Here is a 15,710-nt window from a genome sequence, read left to right as displayed (position 1 = left end):
GCCCTGTCGCCAGGGGGCAGGGAGAATGTGGATTGGTTGTTGTTCCCAGAGCCATTTTTCTGTTTATTTGGTCTGCTGAGATACAAAGACAGGGCATGAAGCAATGATATATCATCCTTGGTTTGGGAGTAACATCTGTTGTTAAATTAGTGACCATTAAGAACAAGACAACAACTGAACAACCTATATACTTATAAGTTTTTTCTCTGTCTTTTGAAAGAATTTTCTCAGGTAGGTTCTCAAAAATTTTTTTGAAGTAGCCTTAGCAAGTTTAGGCTTCAGGAGACCTACCACTTCAGTTGCTGTTGCAAAATTACTTAGCATACTAAAGAAGTTTGAATTAGAGAGTCATTACCTGTTGGACCCTGGATACCAAACCCCACTCAGCTTCAGTATCCTCAGAAATAAACGATAAGTACCTCATGCAGTTGTTGAAAGAGTGAGAGAAGATAGTTCATATAAAGTGCACAGTGCCTGAGTCAGAGTAAACACTCAGCACATGATAGCTACTATTATAAATCTTATTTCCATTTTAGACTTAAATGACCCAAAGGATGGAGTACAACTTTATGTAACATTTTACCACTCTCTAAAATGATTCATCAGAGATGATGGGATTGAGAGAAAGATTTCCCCACCTTGAACCATATCCATTTTTTAAAAAGAATGTTTTAGTTTGATGAACGATTCTACTTCCTCCGTATTTGATCTTTTAAAAACGGAGTTGCCACTTGCTCCCTTGATAGGTACTTTGACATATTCAGTACTTCAGTTAAATCAGAATGTTTCAGTGCTAACTGAAAGTTTAATCTCTGACATTTAGGTGTCTTGCTTCTGTGTATTTATGCCAGCCCTCTTTTGTGGTCTGTTGCACTTTTAATGAAACTACAGTTTTTGTATCAGTTAATTTCCTTGTCATCAGAGAATCTTAGAATATTTCATATAGATGGTATCCTGGGTAGAGACTGACAAGGAAAATGAGCAAGAAAGAGACTAAATGACTCATCAGGCTGGAGATGTCATTAACCATTGCTTTTTTTTTTTAACATCTTTATTGGAGTATAATTGCTTCACAGTATTGTGTTAGTTTCTGCTGTATAACAAAAGGAATCAGCTATATGCATACATATATCCTTATATCCCCTCCCATTTGCATCTCCCTCCCACCCTCCTTATCCCACCCCTCTAGGTGGTCACAAAGCACTGAGCTGATCTCCCTGTACCATGCAGCTGCTTCCCACTAGCTATCTATTTTACATTTGATAGTGTATATATGTCAGTGCTATTCTCTCACTTTGTCCCAGCTTACCCTTTACCCTCCCTGTGTCCTCAAGTCCATTCTCTACATCTGTGTCTTATTCCTGTCCTGCCCCTAGGTTCATCAGAACCATTTTTTTTTAAGATTCCATATATATGTGTTAGCATATGGTATTTATTAGAGTCTAACCATTGCTTTTATTGTTGGGGAGCTCGGCTGGCTCAGTGGACATAATTGTCTTTCTTGGCAGCAATATTTTGTGCTCTTAATCATTACCGATGGCGTGATCACAGACCTTGATGAGACCAGACAAGCTATCGTTAACGCTGCCAAGCTGCCTATGTCCATCATCATTGTCGGAGTCGGAGATGCTGACTTTGGTGCCATGGAGTTTCTGGATGGTGATGGTGGAAGTCTCCGCTCCCCGTCGGGCGAGGTAGCCATCAGGGATATTGTCCAGTTTGTGCCTTTCAGACAGTTCCAGAACGTGAGTACCACTCCTCCCTACTCTTCATGCACTCTAAGGTGTTTGAACACAGACCTTGGTTGGTCCATAACCAGGCAGTTGAGTAGGTGTCAGGGGTTGTTAGAGTGTGTGAATTTTCCATTTTAAGACCCTTGATTAAATTTGGCAGTTTTTTTTCAGGTTGTATACTTGTGTGCCTCTTGCAGTCCGTGTGATAAATTGTTTAAAAAGATGTTGTTGTGAATGTTTTAAAATATATTTTATCTTCACCTGTGTAATAACAGAAAAACTCTATTGAAGTATATGATGAATTTACCAAACTAGAAGTTGATTTGATGAAAATTGTAAACAGTAAACTGTTTTACCCAGTTTAATGGTAACATCTTGTAAAACTATAGGTCCAGAATCCTAACCAGGATATTGACTTTGATGCAGTCAAGGTCCATTATAGCAGGCTACCTCATGTAGCCCTTTTATAACCACATCCACTTCTTCCCACCTTCATTCCCTCCTTAACCCCTGGCAACCACTAGTCTGTTCTCCATTTGTATATGTTTGTCATTTCAACAATGTTATATAAATGGAATCATACAGTATATAACCTTGACACTGGCTGTTTTTCACTCAGCTTTATTCTCTGAGAGTCTTCCCAGTTGTTAAATGTATTCCTTTTTGTTGCTAAGTAGTATTCCATGGTGTGGGTGTACCAGTTTGTTTAACCATTCACCCAGTGAAGGACATCTTCAATTGTTTCCAGTTCTCATCTGTCACGTACAAAGGCTGCTGTAAACATTCGTGTACAGGTTGTTGTGTGAACATACATTTTTATTTCTCTGGGATAAATACCCTGAAGTGCAGTTGCTGGGTTGTATGGTTGTTGCATTTTAGTTGTTAAAGAAACTGCTGAACTTTTCTGGCACAGTTATGTCATTTTACATTCCCACCAACCAGTGTATGAGTGGGGGTGGGTGTGGGGAATGATGTGGGTGTGTATTAAAAAGGTGGTAATGTTAGGGATCTTTGTGATGATGAAACAGATCTGTATCTTGATTGTGATGGTAGTTACACATATCTACCCAGATGATAAAATTATATAGAACTACACGTCTGCGTGCACCCACACACACACACACACACACACAAATGAATGCATGTAAAACTGGTGAAATCTGAATAAGTTCTGTGAACTATACCAATGTTGGTTTCCTGGTTTTGATATTGTACTAAAATTATATAAGATGTTATCTTTGGAGGAAACTGGGTGATGGGTACTGGGGACCTTTCTGTACTATTTTTGCAACTTCCTATGAATCTGTAATTATTTCAAAATAAAAAGTTAAAAAACTTAATACCAAGTGAATGAAAGGCCCACATTTAAAAGTTAAAGAACAAAAAATGTATCATTAAATGCCAAAATGCGGGCAGCACAAAAGTACTTGATAAATGTTCGTGAGCATACTCAAGCATTCTTGAGTAACATTGGTTTATTCCATGTTTCATGGACAGTACCTGAGACAAGATACAAGCTAGGAATTGGGAACTAACTGCTTTTTCCTAGTCTTTTATCAAAGTGCCAGTAAAAATTTGGTTGCTAATAAAATTGCTTTGATTTTGTTTTTTCACAAGGCTCCAAAAGAAGCTCTTGCTCAATGTGTCTTGGCGGAGATCCCCCAGCAGGTGGTAGGCTACTTCAACACATACAAACTCCTTCCTCCCAAGAACCCGGCTACGAAATGAAAGGAGCTCTGGTCGCCTGAGCAGAGAGAAGTCTTTTGTGCTGTGTGGAGCAATGGATTTCCCTCTGACCCCAAATCATGAATCTGTCATTTTACACACTTCTCACGAACCCCAGCATTTATGATGCAAACCTAGTTCTCTATGGATTATGTCTATTTAAAGAATTCTTTTTTACTTTTTTTGGAGGAAAGTGCTAACTTAATCTTTGCCCAATCAATTCAGTGATTGCTAGTGATTTACAGTAATTGCAGTGAGGCTATTTGGATTAGAAACTGGTGTGAGAAAAGCGGATTTTGTTCTTGTGGTTGTTTACTTTCATATGATGAAAATATTGTTTTTGAATGTTTGTAAATAAGAAAGAGTGGAAAATTTTTGGAATGATGTGAAGGTTGCTGTGCTTTGCTCTAGGCAATATATGTTTTATAAGCCAATGTCCATGCCTGACAACAAGGGCTTCTTAAATTAGATGATATTGAATTTGTTTCTAGAACTATACTTAGTGCTATTCCATGGGATAAAACTACCTTTACTTGTGCCTGAATTTTGCTGCAGTTTAGACATGCACAGTTCAAAACAGCATGCATCCTTATAGGACTTCATGAAAAGTACCGAATGAGAAGGAAAGGCACATATTCAGTTCTTAAAATTGTACAATCAACAAGTAAAAGGAACCTCATGTAAGTAAGCCATTTTTATTTGCCTTCCTAGATCTTTCTTTTTCATTATTGAGTACCATAAACATGGTCAGATTTGACCTTTTCATTGATTGTATGTGACACTCAGGATTCTGTATCTGCATTGATGATAGGTAGCCCTAGATTCAACATTATTAGATTATTTTAATTGGAGTTTGTTAAAATGGTTAGGGTGGGTTTATCCAGGAAAACTGTAAGAACCAAACATATAAGGGGAAATTCAGAATTCTATTTCCTTTTAATCAATGAAAGACTTTACTTATTAAAAAAGGCAATGTTTATACTTTCCTTGTTAAGGTCCCATATATTGATTTGTACATTTGTGTAGATTCATTTAGATATTCTCTCTTTTTTTCTTAAGTAACATTTTTAGTCTGATTTTTTTAAACTCATGATAGTGGTTATTAATCAAAATCATATCTTACGTTTTAATAATGAGCTATTTCCTAAATCCAGAATGTATTGTATTAAGCATAAAACCTGTTATAACTTTAAAAAAAATCCAGTTGCTGCATAGGATAGAGTGCGTTTTTATTTTTTTAGTAGAATTTTTTTCCTGATTTTTACCCTTTAGAACATAATACTTAGCAAACATTACCTTTTCAGAATAGATTCAGTAACGTTTTATTGAGGAGCTGTGTGCCAATTACTATGCATATCTGTGTATTGGCCAGTCATGTTGAACAATTTAACATTGAGAATTACGTGTTTATTATGGATCTATAAATGGATGCACCCTAAGCCTATCGGTCTTACTGAAAACTTGCACCACAGCTCAGGTCTCTTGTTCCCTGAAATGTCTGAAGCAAGTGAGCTTTCAGCCACGAACAGCTTTTGGCTTCTCAGAAACTGCTCATTGCCAAGGTCAGTCTGAGAGGGGATCTGCTCGCCACAGTGGTTGCCTAGCCCAGGTGAGCAGTTAACATTTTCCCACTTAGCTCTCCTCTGGATATGTGTTGTTAACCTGAAGGTACCTAACTAGTAGTCTGTTGCTCTATAGTATGTCTCATTAGTTGACAAGTCATCTTGACATCAGTTAGGCGAGAAAAGAACTGATGATTCTTCCAGTAGTTCGGAGCCTTTGTTGTCTAAGATGTCCTAATTTCAGTTCTCTTTGTGTGCTTGGGAACAGCATATATATGTTACAGTGGTTTTCAGAATTTTTTTTTTTAAACACATGAAGCCTTTAAAAGAAACGATTTACATATGTTCTCAATGTATGGTAAAACAGAAGTAGAGGTTTTCTGTTTGAAGCTGGGGCAGGGTCCACAGCCCCACTCACTGGGCCTTCTCCTCACTCTCGGGAACCAGATCCTGGCAGCACCTGAGTCACCTGCACAGGACACCTGGAACCACTGGTCATGAGCATTCATTGTTTTTATTGGCCAAATAACAGTACTTCTGTCACCACTGTCACATTGATTTGTTCTTCATAATTTTATATTCTGATTTTAACCAGAATTGTTCCCTTTTGAAAATTAATTTTGTATTATGCATTCTTGATTTGGTTCATCAGTAGATGCTATTATTCATAAGACCTGTGATTCCAGCAACTTAGAGTAACTGATACCTTTTTGCAGTTTTGAATAAAAGCGTTTATAATTTCTAAATTATCATTTTATAAAATTCTTATAGTTTCAACATTTTACCTCATCACATGCTGATATAGTATTGTTTTATATTAAAATAGTCCTTTTCCTTATTGTGTCACCATTCATTCAAGTGCCATTAGTTCTTTTTTTTTTGCTATTCTTAAAATGCACTTAAAGAAAAAATAAACAAGTTTACTTTCACACTTCATATAAACAGATATATTACAAACATATATTAGGGTGACAGTGCCCTGGATACATGTAATATTTCTCACATCTGCCTGTACTGAGAAAATAGCAATTAACATGGTCATGTCACCTTGTGCTTAGAATTGAAAATTTTAAGATCATAAAAATTTAAAGTCAGATTAGGGATTTACAACTATCCGTTTTGGTAGTGCCTTAGGCAGCCTTTCCAGAGTAAATTCAGGGCCGTGTTGCTGCCTCTGCCTTATTTGACATACTTTGCCTTTTTCATTTTGTAAATTTTCTGGAAAGTCATCTTCAGTCAATTTCTCCTAGTTTCTTTTTTTTTTTTTTGCGGTGCGCGGGCCTCTCACCGTTGTGGCCTCTCCCGTTGCGGAGCACAGGCTCCGGACGCGCAGGCTCAGCGGCCATGGCTCACGGGCCCAGCCGCTCCACGGCATATGGGATCTTCCCGAACCGGGGCACGAACCCGTGTCCCCTGCATCGGCAGGCGGACTCTCAACCACTGCGCCACCAGGGAAGCCCTCTCCTAGTTTCTTTATGTGTGTGACTGATAGTCGTGGAAGTGGCACATAAGGTAAGCTTGAAGCTTGGTTGAGATCTCGAGAGACTATTTTATGCTTTTATGGATCTCATACTTGATAATAAATGTATAAGTTACTAATATATGAATTGATGTTAAATGTATCTTGCATCTGAATTTCCTTTGGATAAAATTATTTTGTGGTGTGAGACAATAGTGCCTTGTTTTCATTTTTATTCTTTCTCTAAATGTTATTCATTGAAAAGTTAGAAATAAAGTTAGTATTTTAATCAGCCTGTATTCCATATTTTACTGAATTAAACAGTTTGGGGTGTTTTATTATTTTATGGGATGTATTCACTTAAAAGATATTGAATGCATTCAAGATATTTTTCAGGGTGCAGAGGAACCAAGGGAAAGGTTCTCAGCTTAACGAGAGTGGCTGGAGAATTATGGTGCTCACATTTTATCAGTTGTGTTAAGCAGGACAGTATATTCACCTAACTTTTTTTGTTTGTTTGTTTGTTTTTGTGGTATGCGGGCCTCTCCCTGTTGTGGCCTCTCCCGTTGTGGAGCACAGGCTCTGGACGCGCAGGCTCAGTGGCCATGGCTCACGGGCCCAGCCGCTCCGCGGCATGTGGGATCTTCCTGGACTGGGGCACGAACCCGTGTCCCCTGCATCGGCCGGCGGACTCTCAATCACTGTGCCACCAGGGAAGCCCCACCTAACTTTTTAAAAAGTTGCTACTATTATGTTGCAGTCATTTGGGCAAGGTCTTGGGGTTTCAGTGGTGACCTAGGCAGCCAAAGTTGCCATCTTTGTAGAAATAAAGGATTGGAGGAGAGAGAAAACATTAAATGAGTAATTGAGAGTCATGAGATTAGTGTGTGATATAACATATTGTAGGGGGGAGACCCGAACCATCTAGCTGTCAAGGAGCCCTTTCTTGAGGATGTGCTGAAAGATAAGAACTAAAAGTTCACTGGATAAAGTAAGTTTAAAGCATCTATGAACTATGGCATTGAATGTTTCAGGAATGGAAAGAATTTAAGTTTGCTGGAATACAAAGTGCAAGAGGGAAAGTGGTGAGAGGAGTGGAGAGGTGAGGTGGAGTGGTGGGTAGATGTTACATCCTGTGAGGGCCTCTGGGGCATACAGGGAGTTCATACTTAGGCTAAAAGTAATGGAATGCCACTGAATGGACTTGGCAAAGGACTGATGTGATCAGAGTTGTGTTTTTGAAAAACTGGAGGGCCTTACATTTTAGGGCAGATAGGAGGGATCCTGTTTCCAAAGTTGCATGGCCAAAATGGCTTTGTCTTGGTGAAGCCCTGAGGTGGGATTTGGTGGTGGTCACCTTATGGCAGAAACTCAGCTGTTTGGTTACACACTTGCTAAGTTCTGGTTCTAGGTCAGTTTCTGAATTCTGGGCTTTTCCTGCCACAACCCTGCCTCCACATCAAATCACCTGTTAGCCCCATATCATCAATTCCTTAATGGCTCCAAGGCTCGCTCACACCTAATGATGACACAGATCTGCAGGATTGCCAAACCCTTGCTTGTAGCAAGACCATCACCGTTGTCATTTGTCACTAAGCATGGCTGTGTTCGGCCAAATTCTCCAGACTACTCACAGCAGGTTGTAGTGTCCTTGGAGAATTATACTTTGTCTTGGCTATTGATTCTCTTCTTTCTTTTTTTTTTTTTTTTGCGGTACGCGGGCCTCTCACTGTTGTGGCCTCTCCCGTTGCGGAGCACAGGCTCCGGACACGCAGGCTCAGCGGCCATGGCCCACGGGCCCAGCCGCTCCGTGGCATGTGGGATCTTCCTGGACCGGGGCACGAACCGTGTCCCCTGCATCGGCAGGTGGACTCTCAACCGCTGCGCCACCAGGCAAGCCCTGATTCTCTTCTTTCTAAAAGGAAATGATCAGTGAGGCAAATATTACAAGCAGAATTGTGACTTCTTACGATAGGGAAGGGAGAGCCCTAATATCTTTGTTTTTTTCATAAACTCACAGTGTGCCAGGTTTTATAACAGCACTTGGTCTTCTAGGACTGGACTCAAGGATGTCAGGGGTTGGGGAGCTCTAGAGAGTTCTCAGAGAGAAGACTAAATATGAAATTATTAGTCTTTTCAGCCATGCCTTCCATCCAGTAAAAAGTATTTACTTGTTTTTGAACAAATATTTATTGAATAGCTTTGTACTGGTAATCAACAGGTGAAGCCAAAGTGAGTAAAATTTCTCACTAACCTTAAAGAGCTTATGATCTAATATGAAAAAGGAGGCAGTATACGATGCTAAAACCAAGAAGGAATGAGCAAGGTGAGGCAGCCTTTTGTGCTTAGAGTGAGACTATACCTTATGCCTTCAGTCATCTATGGTCGAGAGTACAGAAGGGACCCTGAACACTGCTTCTGGCAAGATGCTCCTCCCTCCCGCCCTCCAGCATTCGTTGCCCACCACCACAGTACTAGGACCACCAGGATGGAGCCTGCCTGTCCTCACAAGAAGCTCGGTCATGATCTCCCTCCCTCTAATCTCCATATGGCTCCTCTGTGCAACCCATATTCTGACCACACCCTACTTCTCCCAAACTCCCCAAACACTTTCACTCTGCCCTTAGGAACTGAGTCATTCATTAGCAAAATCTTTATATCAGTGCTTTTTCTGAACAGTCCCTTCATGTTTCTATTCTAATTAAAACCCGACTCTCTTGAAGAACCTTACTTCCTCTGCAACCCTCTCAAAGTGGTTATTTTCTCTTCCGGATCCACCACTGGGCCTGGAAGCAGGTTAAGTGTCCCCCTGTGTCCTCCTTTCTTCTTTCAGATAAACTTTCCCTACTCTTTAAAACAACCGGCTCTGAATATCATATCCTTAGACTAGGCCATGCTCTATCCCTCCTCCTAATAATCTTATTCTCCCCCTTACCTCAGCCCTCACTCCTAAGGACATATACTAGACCTTATCATAATTGATTGCAAATCCCTCCCTAATCTCAATTTCAAGTATTCCATTTTCCAGTAACAATCCACTTTCCAATTTACTCCCTCTAGTACTAAACTCCAACAGATCATTCTCCATCAGTACCTTCAATCCACTAACCTAAGTGTTCAATGGCCTTCATGGTGTGACCTCCCCCCCACCCCACTTCTTTTCTAGACTTCTCTCTTGCTAGTCTTTGCCTTGGCCATTCTGCTGCAACCACCTGGGCTTTCTTGCTCTCATTTGAGTGTGCCTGGCATCCTCCTAGCTAAGGGCTTTTGCACTTGCTTGCTGTTCCCCTTCCAAAAGAACATTTCCTGATCACTTGTGAGCCTTGCTCCCTCACCTCTTATAAGTCTTCATTCCAGTATCAGCCAGTGAGTCCTTTGCTGATCACCCTATTTAAAATTGTACCTCTTTCCTCAGGACATTCTTTCCCTCTTCCCTGTTTAGGTTTGTTTTTTAATTTTATTTTTACTTTATATTGGAGTATAGTTGATTTACAATATTGTGTCAGTTTCAGGTATACAGAAAAGTGATTCACTTATACATATACATACATCCATTCTTTTACAGATTCTTTTCCCATCTAGGTTATTATAGAATATGTAGAGTTCCCTGTGCTATACAGTAGGTCCTTGTTGATTATCTATTTTATATATAGTAGTTTTAATATGTTAATCCCAAACTCCTAATTTATCCCTTCCCCACACCTTTCTCCTTTGGTAACCATAAATTTGTTTTCAAAGTCTGTGAGTCTGTTTCTGTTTTGTAAATAAGTTCATTTGTATCATTTTTTTAGATTTCACATGTAAGTGATATATGTCTTTCTCTGTCTGACTTCGCTTCATATGATAATCTCTAGTTGCAACCGTATTGCTGCAAATGGCATTTCATTCTTTTTTACGGCTGAGTAATATTCCATTGTATATATGTACCATACTTTCTTTTTGTGTGTGGGTTCCCTTTTCTCCACACCCTCTCCAGCATTTATTGTTTGTAGGCTTTTTGATGATGTCCATTCTGACCAGTGTGAGGTGGTACCTCTTTGTAGCTTTGATTTGCATTTCTCTAATAATTTGTAATGTTGAGCATCTTTTCATATGCCTCTTGGCCCTCTGTATGTCTTCTTTGGAGAAATGTCTATCTAGGTCTTCCACCCATTTTTTGATTGGGTTGTTTGTTTTTTTGTTATTGAACTGTTTGTATATTTTGGAGATGAATCCTTTGTCCATCTTCTGGGCTTTCTATACTGTTCTATTGATCTATATTTCTGTTTTTGTGCCAGTACCATACTGTTTTGATTACTGTAGCTTTGTAGTATAATGTGAAGTCAGGGAGCCTGATTCCTCCAGCTCTGTTTTTCTTTCTCAGGGTTGCTTTGGCTATTCGGGGTCTTTCACGTTTCCATACAAATTGTAAAATTTGTTGTTCTAGTTCTGTGAAAAATGCCAGTGGTAGTTTGATAGGGATTTCATTGAACCTGTAGATTGCCTTGGGTAGTATAGTCATTTTGACAATATTGATTCTTCCAATCCAGAAACATCTATTTATGTCATGTTCAATTTCTTTCATCAGCATCTTATAATTTTCAGATTACACATCTTTTGATTCTAGAACAATGGGGAGAGCTGGGAGAGCTTCATGGGTGGTTTGGCACTTCATCTGGGATTTGATGGTTACATAGAGTTTTATATTGTAAAGAAGAGGCTCCAGGCTAAGAAATAGACATTGTCCATGGCTTGAAGTCAGAAAGTAGGGTGAGCTGGGAACATTATTGGTACAGGGAAATGAATATGTACTTGTAATAATCCTTTTATTTCATAACTGAATCTCTTTACTCACTTTTACAAATGGCATATCAAAATTACAACTGTATTAATCTTTCACATCCCTATTTTAGTGAAATGTGTGGTTAGTCCATTTCTGAAGGACAAGCTAAATCTTAGTGTTTCCTGTCAAATTTGGAATATAAATATGGTCCTAACATGGCAGACTTGACCATCGTTCTGCTCCATAAAATCTCAGGAAATGTACTTGTTTATTGGAAAAAGTCCTTCTTCAGGTGGATGCTACTTTGATTGAGCTTGTCCATCATCTTCATGTTTGAAAAACAGTGTGGTATCTTTGCTCTTGGGCTCTGCCATCACACACAATCATCTGCTGATGTGATCCTGGACACAGTATTTTGTTTTGTGTTTTGTATAATGGCAGCATGGAGTAGGAATCTCTAAATTTCTCTTCAAGTCTGAGGTTTTTGGAATAAACAACAGAGCCTGATTTATTTAGAGCTAGGTGCAAGAAACTACATCACGAGCCTGTTTAACAACTATTAGCACACACTGTGTGCTGAATTCTGTATTACATAGGAATCCCAGCACAGAAAGTCCTTGTAAATTTGTAGCACAATCATTGCATGTAGTGGGCAGAGATGACCAGAGGAGCAAAGGGACAGTAAGAAGGGCTGTGACCTTTCAGGTATGCTTCTCTTTCCTCATCTGAGGGAGTTATTGTCTAGAAATATCAGGTTGTATTGCTTAATGATGCACATTTATTTGACCTTTGCACTGTCACTTCTAGTTACAAAAGTTATAGTGAGAGAAAATGAGCCAGTCATAAAAACTCATAGAGGAAAGCATCAAATTTTACTACAGTGTATGGGTAAGGTACTTAAAATATGACTTTCAGGTATCTTTGGTATGATTAGATATAATAAATTCCAGGGTAGCATAATGATTAATATCTTCTGAAGATTTTTAAAAATTCCTCCTAGGTAGGTAAAAGAATTATTGTAAGTATAGAAGAGGTCCAAATTACAGAAAGTACAGACTCTTCTCTTGTTAGTGTTCAATGTGGCATTTTTTTCATCTAATGCATAACTGAAATGAAACATAGTCTGTTATATTTTATTTTAGGGGTAGTTAATACCAGTTAAGCCAAGATGGTTCCTAGACTGTGGAGGGGGGCCAAGTTGCTCCTTTCCTGTGGGTATACTTAGAGCTTTTGGCTCATTTTAACACAGCATTTGGTATAGTTGTACATTTTAAAAATAATTTCAAGTTCAAAGTTCTCTTTCTCCTTTAGATAAAGAAAGGTTTTGTTTATTTTTGACACGGTCTGTGTGTAGGGTTGCCAGATTTAGCAAACAAAAATACAGGACATCAAGTTAAATTTGAATTTCAGGTAAACAAAGAATAACTTTTTAGTATAGACATGTCCTGAATATAGCATGGGACATACCTATACTAAAAAATTATTCATTAACTGGGTATCCTGTATTTTTTCTGGCAATCTACCTGGGTGACAGATTGTAAAAATGGCCAAAATCCTTCCTCTGTCTGTATCTACCCCTTTTGCAATGTGACTTTGCAGTTCTCCTCTCAAGAGGTGGATTTTATTTCCCCACCCCTTGTATCTAGGCTGGTCTTGTGATTTGGCTAGTAGAATCTGGCAGAAGTAATTATGTGCTAATTCTGGGCCTAGATCTCAAGAGCTTTCTCACTTCTGCTTTCTCCCTCTTGGAACCCTGTGCAGCCTCCAGGCCTAGGCTTGCCTTTTGGAGGATGGGAGACCACATGGATTAGAGACAAGCTGTCCCATCTGAGACTTCCGAGAGCAGCACCCCTGAGCCAGTCCAGCAGCTGACTATAGAGCGTCATCTACCCCAGCTAAGACCACAAGAACCATCAGCTGAACCTAGCCCAAATTGGCAACCTACAGAATCATGATTCCTATTTTAAGTCCTTAAGTTTTAGTTAGCAAAGCAAATTGATACAGTCTAACAATGCAAAGTGGAGCTGGGCATTTTTTAAGACTACAGAACAGCTCATAGGTTGTGCTGAATGTTGAGGGTCACAGATGAAAGTAATATAAGAGGTAATTTTTGTAATCCATTTTGAGCAAATAACACTTGTAATCAGAGGAAATTGCTTGTTGAGTAAACACTTGGGCCCACAGGGAAAACAAATCACTTCTGTACAGAGACATTGTTTTGCTTCTTTAACCATTTAATGTTTATAAAGTGTAGAATGTCTGCTGAGTGCCTCCCTACTTTCTAGTTCCTTCTCTGCAGACCATTTAGGGTACCTTCCTTTTAACCAGCTTATTTTGCATTACACCTTTGGTGACTGATTATTGAAGTGAGATCCAGGTGGGGGTGGGGGAAGAACTTTCATATATCACTGCATCATCAGCTAGCCAGTTAGTCAACAGCTACTTGTTGACTAGTCAAATGATAAATGAACATGGGCTCTCAAGGGTCCAGAGAAGAGAGTTGTCTTAGCAGTAGTAGGAGAAGAAATAGGAAAAAGCTCAGTCTTTATCTCTGGAGACCCCTAGATGTCTGGGTTTTGACTCTTGGTCAAGAAAAGGGTGGTAGGATTTTTGAGGTGGTATTTAAAGTGCTGAACTCTGCTGGTGACCCCCAGAATCGGTTTTCACTGAAGGTTTTCAAGTGGCCTAACTGGTTAGTCGGCCTGCCTTTAATCTGTGGCTCCAGGGGTATAAGACCCCCACTGGGAACCTCAGCTCTGAACTCTCCTGAAGCCTAGATTCCTTACAAAGTATGGGTAGTTCAGTCCTGAAACAATGTGATCAGATCCTTGTGTGACTAAGGACACTGGGAGCTTGTTCATTGGATGTCAGCCAGACCCCTCAGTGCTTGCCTGGGCTCTTTTTCCCTTTCTGCATTGTACTGATTACCTTTAAATAAAATCCCTATTGAGTATGAGTATGCTCTGTGGAGTGTGATGAGCCCTTTCCAATATCCTAACTTAGGAAATCTTTGTACTTACAATGATCCAGGGCAAGTTAATGATTACCATGTCCCATTTTCCTCATCTGGAAAAGGGTGAGGATGATAAAAAAAATAACTACCTCATAAGGTTATTAAGATTAAATGAGTTAATAAAGGCACAGCACACAGAACAATATCTGGCACATATAAATGCTATAAATAATGTAAATGCTATATTATTAGTTTCAGCCTATCTGAAAACTTAACATGGAGGACTTACTTTTGCCTCAAATTTTTTTCTCATGTGTGTGTATATGGTAATTGTTTCCTGTTCACTCACATATTATTTTAAAAAATCATGTTTGAAAATAGTTGCTTCTTAATTGTTCATATTAGTGGGTCACCCTGTGATGGGGCACATAATAATTAAAAATTAGTTTATTGTTTTTCTGCAATTCAACATTAGAATTTTTATTGGTCACATTCAAACGCCCTTGTGTGTGTTCAGAGAAATAGTACTAGGGTAACTTCTGCTTTCTTAATGATATTTGTGGGGGTTTTTGTTTGTTTTTTTTCTGTTCTTCACATCTTTATTGGAGTATAAATGCTTTACAATGTTGTGTTAGTTTCTGCTGTACAACAAAGTGAATCAGCTATATGTATTCATATATCCCCGTATCCCCTCCCTCTTGAGCCTCCCTCCTACCCTCCCTATCCCATCCCTCTAGGTTGTCACAAAACACGGAGCTGATCTCCCTATACTATGCAGCAGCTTCCCACTAACCATCCATTTTACGTTTGGTAGTGTATATATGTCAGTGGTACTCTCTCACTTCATCCCAGCTTCCCCTTCTCGCCCAGGCCCTCAAGTCTGTTCTCTACGTCTGCGTCTTTATTCCTGCCCTGCCACTAGGTTCATCCATACCTCTTCTTTAAATTCCATATATATGCGTTAGCACATGTTATTTCACTTCACTCTGTATGACAGATTCTAGGTCCATCTACCTCACTACAGATAACTCAATTTCGTTCCGTTTTATGGCTGAGTAATATTCCATTGTATATATGTGCCACATCTTCTTTACCCAGTCATCTGTTGATGGACATTTAGGTTGCTTCCATGTCCTGGCTATTGTAAATAGTGCTGCAATGAACACTGTGGTACATGTATCTTTTTGAATTATGATTTTCTTGGGGTATATGCCCAGTAGTGGGATTGCTGGGTCATATGGTAGTTCTATTTTTAGTTTCTTAAGGAACCTCCATACTGTTCTCCATAGTGGCTGTATCAATTTACATTCCCACCAACAGTGCAAGAGGGTTCCCTTTTCTCTGCACCCTCTCCAGCATTTGTTGTTTGTAGATTTTCTTACATTTTTTTAAACATCTTTATTGGAGTATAATTGCTTTACAATGGTGTGTTAGTTTCTACTTTATAACAAAGTGAATCAGTTATACATATACATATATCCCCATATCTCTTCCCTCTTGCATCTCCCTCCCTCCC

At 39.3% G+C, this 15,710-nt stretch overlaps 1 protein-coding gene across 3 annotated transcripts in view; it reads left to right on the top strand.

The window, feature by feature from the left end:
• Positions 1 to 6,694, top strand: part of CPNE3 (copine 3) — a 51,696-nt gene extending 45,002 nt beyond the window's left edge. For all 3 annotated transcript variants that reach the window (XM_024761455.1, XM_024761465.1, XM_024761473.1), the window contains 2 exons: positions 1,509 to 1,745; positions 3,351 to 6,694. In XM_024761455.1, the coding sequence (XP_024617223.1) occupies positions 1,509 to 1,745; positions 3,351 to 3,461 (348 nt within the window). In that variant the 3' untranslated portion in view covers positions 3,462 to 6,694. The remainder of the gene's footprint in view (positions 1 to 1,508; positions 1,746 to 3,350) is intronic.
• Positions 6,695 to 15,710: the final 9,016 nt, after the last annotated feature.

Source organism: Neophocaena asiaeorientalis, unplaced genomic scaffold, assembly GCF_003031525.2.
Source record: "Neophocaena asiaeorientalis asiaeorientalis breed wild unplaced genomic scaffold, Neophocaena_asiaeorientalis_V1.1 scaffold74, whole genome shotgun sequence".
NCBI classification, from domain to species: Eukaryota; Metazoa; Chordata; class Mammalia; order Artiodactyla; family Phocoenidae; genus Neophocaena; species Neophocaena asiaeorientalis.
The sequence above is the reverse complement of the archived record's forward strand: the minus strand, read 5'-3'. Positions and strand labels throughout refer to the sequence as shown.